At 41.3% G+C, this 3,291-nt stretch overlaps 1 protein-coding gene across 1 annotated transcript; it reads right to left on the reverse strand.

Annotated features, from left to right (window-relative positions):
• Positions 1 to 749: 749 nt before the first annotated feature.
• LOC146871539 (galanin receptor 2a-like) lies at positions 750 to 1,808 on the reverse strand. The gene has a single exon (XM_085647135.1). The coding sequence runs from the start codon at positions 1,806 to 1,808 to the stop codon at positions 750 to 752; it is 1,059 nt and encodes a 352-aa protein (XP_085503261.1).
• Between the last annotated feature and the right edge of the window lie 1,483 nt (positions 1,809 to 3,291).

A 3,291-nucleotide genomic window follows, 5' to 3' on the forward strand; every position in this document is an offset into this window, starting at 1 on the left:
ACACTGAAGGATGTCTTCATTAGAGCAGAAGTGTTAAGCCAGACTCACCATCCCTTTCTCACATTTCAGGAATTCCCCAACACATGTTTAAGATGCCTTTTGGCCACCTACTCACGGTCAAATTGTCTTCGTTCTGATAGGCATTGAAATTGGAAAAGCACTGATAAAATATAAAGTCCATGTCAAAGCTTGATTTTTTGGTCTGTCTAGAGGAGGTCAGTAAGCTAGTAGAGTTAGATAGGCCCTCTTTGCTAGAACAAAAAGATTCTCTGTCAACATTTGAGAGTATGTGGTTCATGTTACTACAAATGTATTGCTGACCACAATTAAGGATTTGCATTAATATAAAATCATACATTGTAAACATAAATAAAGGGAGCTGTGCGTCTCTCAGTTAAAAGTATCTCAATTTCCATCCTTCAGAGTTTCTTTGATGATAACTCCTGCTACTACTTTAACATGACAAGACATTTGTGCCAGTATGCAAGAGGGGATGTTCTTTTGGATGTTGGGATGTTGCTTGTTTCTTTGGTATCAGATGAAGACAGATAATGCTTAACTCCTTTTGAGGTGCTATAAATTAAACCCATGAATGTATTCATGTAACTGTCCATCCATCCATCCATCCATTTCAAGTACTCAAGCACAGCAAGCATTACTCCTTTAGAGAATCCACTGTTACTTTTAACATATTCTCTCATAGGATGCCCTCCTGGTTGATTGGTACAATCTTTTTCAAGTCTCAAATGTCAAATTCGTCCACTGACCATGGCATGCAGGGCTATGTGGATCTGGTATATTTGCCTTGCCAGCTTGCCCTTCTGACGCCTTCTGAAAAGTTTACTTAGTTCAAGACGAACCTGTTCAGAGAAGGCAAAGTAAATGAGCGGACTGGTGCAGCAGTTTGAGTAAGCCAACAAAGTGGCCAAACTGGACACCACAAACAACAAGGCTTTTGGTGATAGACTGTGCTTGGCCATGAGAAAGGTCACCACCCGGTATGGGATCCACATCACTATGAAAGCAGTCACAATGGTGAGAATTGTGGCAGTTACCTTCTTGTTCTTGCGGTGGGGCCCAAGGTCATTGTGAGCCCCACTGATATGCCACCCCCAAAGGAAGCGAATGATCTCCCAGTAGCATATGGCCATTACTAGCATGGCGGGAAGGAATGCCACACCACCAAACAAGACAAAGTATAGAAAAGTCTGAAATTCAGTCATGCAGAAGATGCAGTACCTGCTGTAGCCAACGTCAGCAACCCCTTGGTGGAGCCAACTGGGGATGGAAACCAGGAAGCCCAGAATCCACATAAGGGTAATCAAACCAAACCTTTGACTTCTTGAGTATGACAAGTCGCAAGCTGGGTGCACCACTGCCACATACCGCAGAACCGAGGTTGCCACCATGCTGTAGAAGCTGCAGAACATGGTCAACATGGACATACTCTGGCTGCTGACACAGACGAAAGGGCCTCTCACCCAGTCCCCAAAGATGAAGCTGAGGAGCATGACCGGGACATTGTACAGGAGAAAGAGCAGGTCAGAGACAGTGACGTTGACCATAAAGGTGGAGGTCATGGTGGAGACAGGGTTGTTGCTGCTTTGCAGGCTTTTGACTAGTACTAGGGCCATGAGCAGGTTACCAATAATCCCTACCAAAAAAGTGATACTTAGTCCCACAGCAACAAAGTAACGGATTTCCGTCGCTGAACTAACATCAAGACCAAACACAGAGGCATCAGCAGGTAGTGAGCTGGCACTGCTGATGCAGGTGATCACGGAGTCATTCTTAGTCACCAACCTCATGCTGAGCGTGTTTTCCTGTAGTTCACAATAGGAGACAAAAAATGGAAAAATATTATAAGAAGCCAAGGTCTGACTAAAAGTATTTATGCCCTGATAGGCTCCCAGTCATAGGAAGCTGTTACCTGTTTAGATTACCCTAGTTCAGGGGTCTTCAAACTCAGATGAGGGCTCCCCTAGGGAGGCCTAAAGTGATCACAGGGGATGGGGGACATCAGGCTCTGGCCAAAACAATGATTATTCTGATAGCAGCACTTTGTTTGTTTGGAAAAAATGAGCGACAGTAAGCTGCTCTGCAATGGGCCATCATTAATATCATTTGAAATTTATATCCTGGCTGGGAGAAGGTGTCAAAAGAGAAGGGACTCCAAATATTATTCAAACCCCCCACCTCCATGTCTAATAATCACACCGTTAATATTTTTACACTTTAGTAACGCAGGCCTTACCAGGATATTATGTTTGGCAATCATGCATTCGATTGCATTTTTAAAATGGTACAGAACCTAAACACAATGTTTAAAAAAGGTATTTAAACATTGCCAGTTTAATAGAATAATTGTGAAAATATTGAGGTGGAGAAGCCCCCAATGATTTTTTATTTCCATGGGGGGGGGCCAAGGAATTAAAATTTTGAAGACCACTGCCCTAGGTGCAAAATGACATTTTGCTCCTTGGAAGGAGTTCATTCATGAGAAATTGATTTCACGTACTTTAGCCACCATAAAAAAGAAGCTGATGAAAAAGTTGCATGTTTATCCATCAACATCGTTGGTTTTTGATACATTGCTCTGATTTTTTAATAAATGAAAGAAACAATTGCAATATTCGAGTTCAAAGTTAATATAATTTTGAAACTGTAATTGAAATATTTTTGGATTTTTTTGACACAGTTTGATTGCTATTTAATAAAAAAATTAGAGCACAACAATTTTGGGTAAGCAAAACTAAAACATAATGAAATCAAGTGAACGCGCAAACATTGGATTAAATTGAAATTGTAATGGTGTTGCTTGATTCAGCTCTTCCACTGCCCTTAAAAAAACATTTTTCCCAATCCTCCCAACATTTACAAACCCAGGACTGAAACAGCCCAACACAGGCGCAGTTCTGGGGGGTGAGAAATCCTGATGCAGCGCGGAATGCAAAATCCCTCCCTTCGTCACAGATCATAGATCACACACAATTACTACATTCGCTGGTGGGGCCCATAACACCAACATACATCCTTCTAATAACCTGTTTCAAGGAGGTGATTGTTCCACTCGCTGTAATGGAAGAGAGTACTCACATATCCCTATTCATAAAGATCTAAACTTCACCTTTAGTACTCCTCCCATGAATAGGCCATGGATCTACTAGCTGCAGGTTGGAGTGATAACAAAATCTATAACATCATTTATATAAATACATTGTCTCAAATAATAACGACCCAACACAGTTCTTGTAATGAATCTTAAATTTTATCTAAATAATTGAAATTCGA

The sequence above is a fragment of the Triturus cristatus genome, chromosome 1_1 (genome assembly GCF_964204655.1).
Source record: "Triturus cristatus chromosome 1_1, aTriCri1.1, whole genome shotgun sequence".
Classification (NCBI taxonomy): Eukaryota; Metazoa; Chordata; class Amphibia; order Caudata; family Salamandridae; genus Triturus; species Triturus cristatus.

Bases quoted from the DNA above. Each gene is read 5' to 3' on its own strand.
- LOC146871539 (XM_085647135.1), bottom strand. From the start codon at position 1,808: ATGAGGTTGGTGACTAAGAATGACTCCGTGATCACCTGCATCAGCAGT.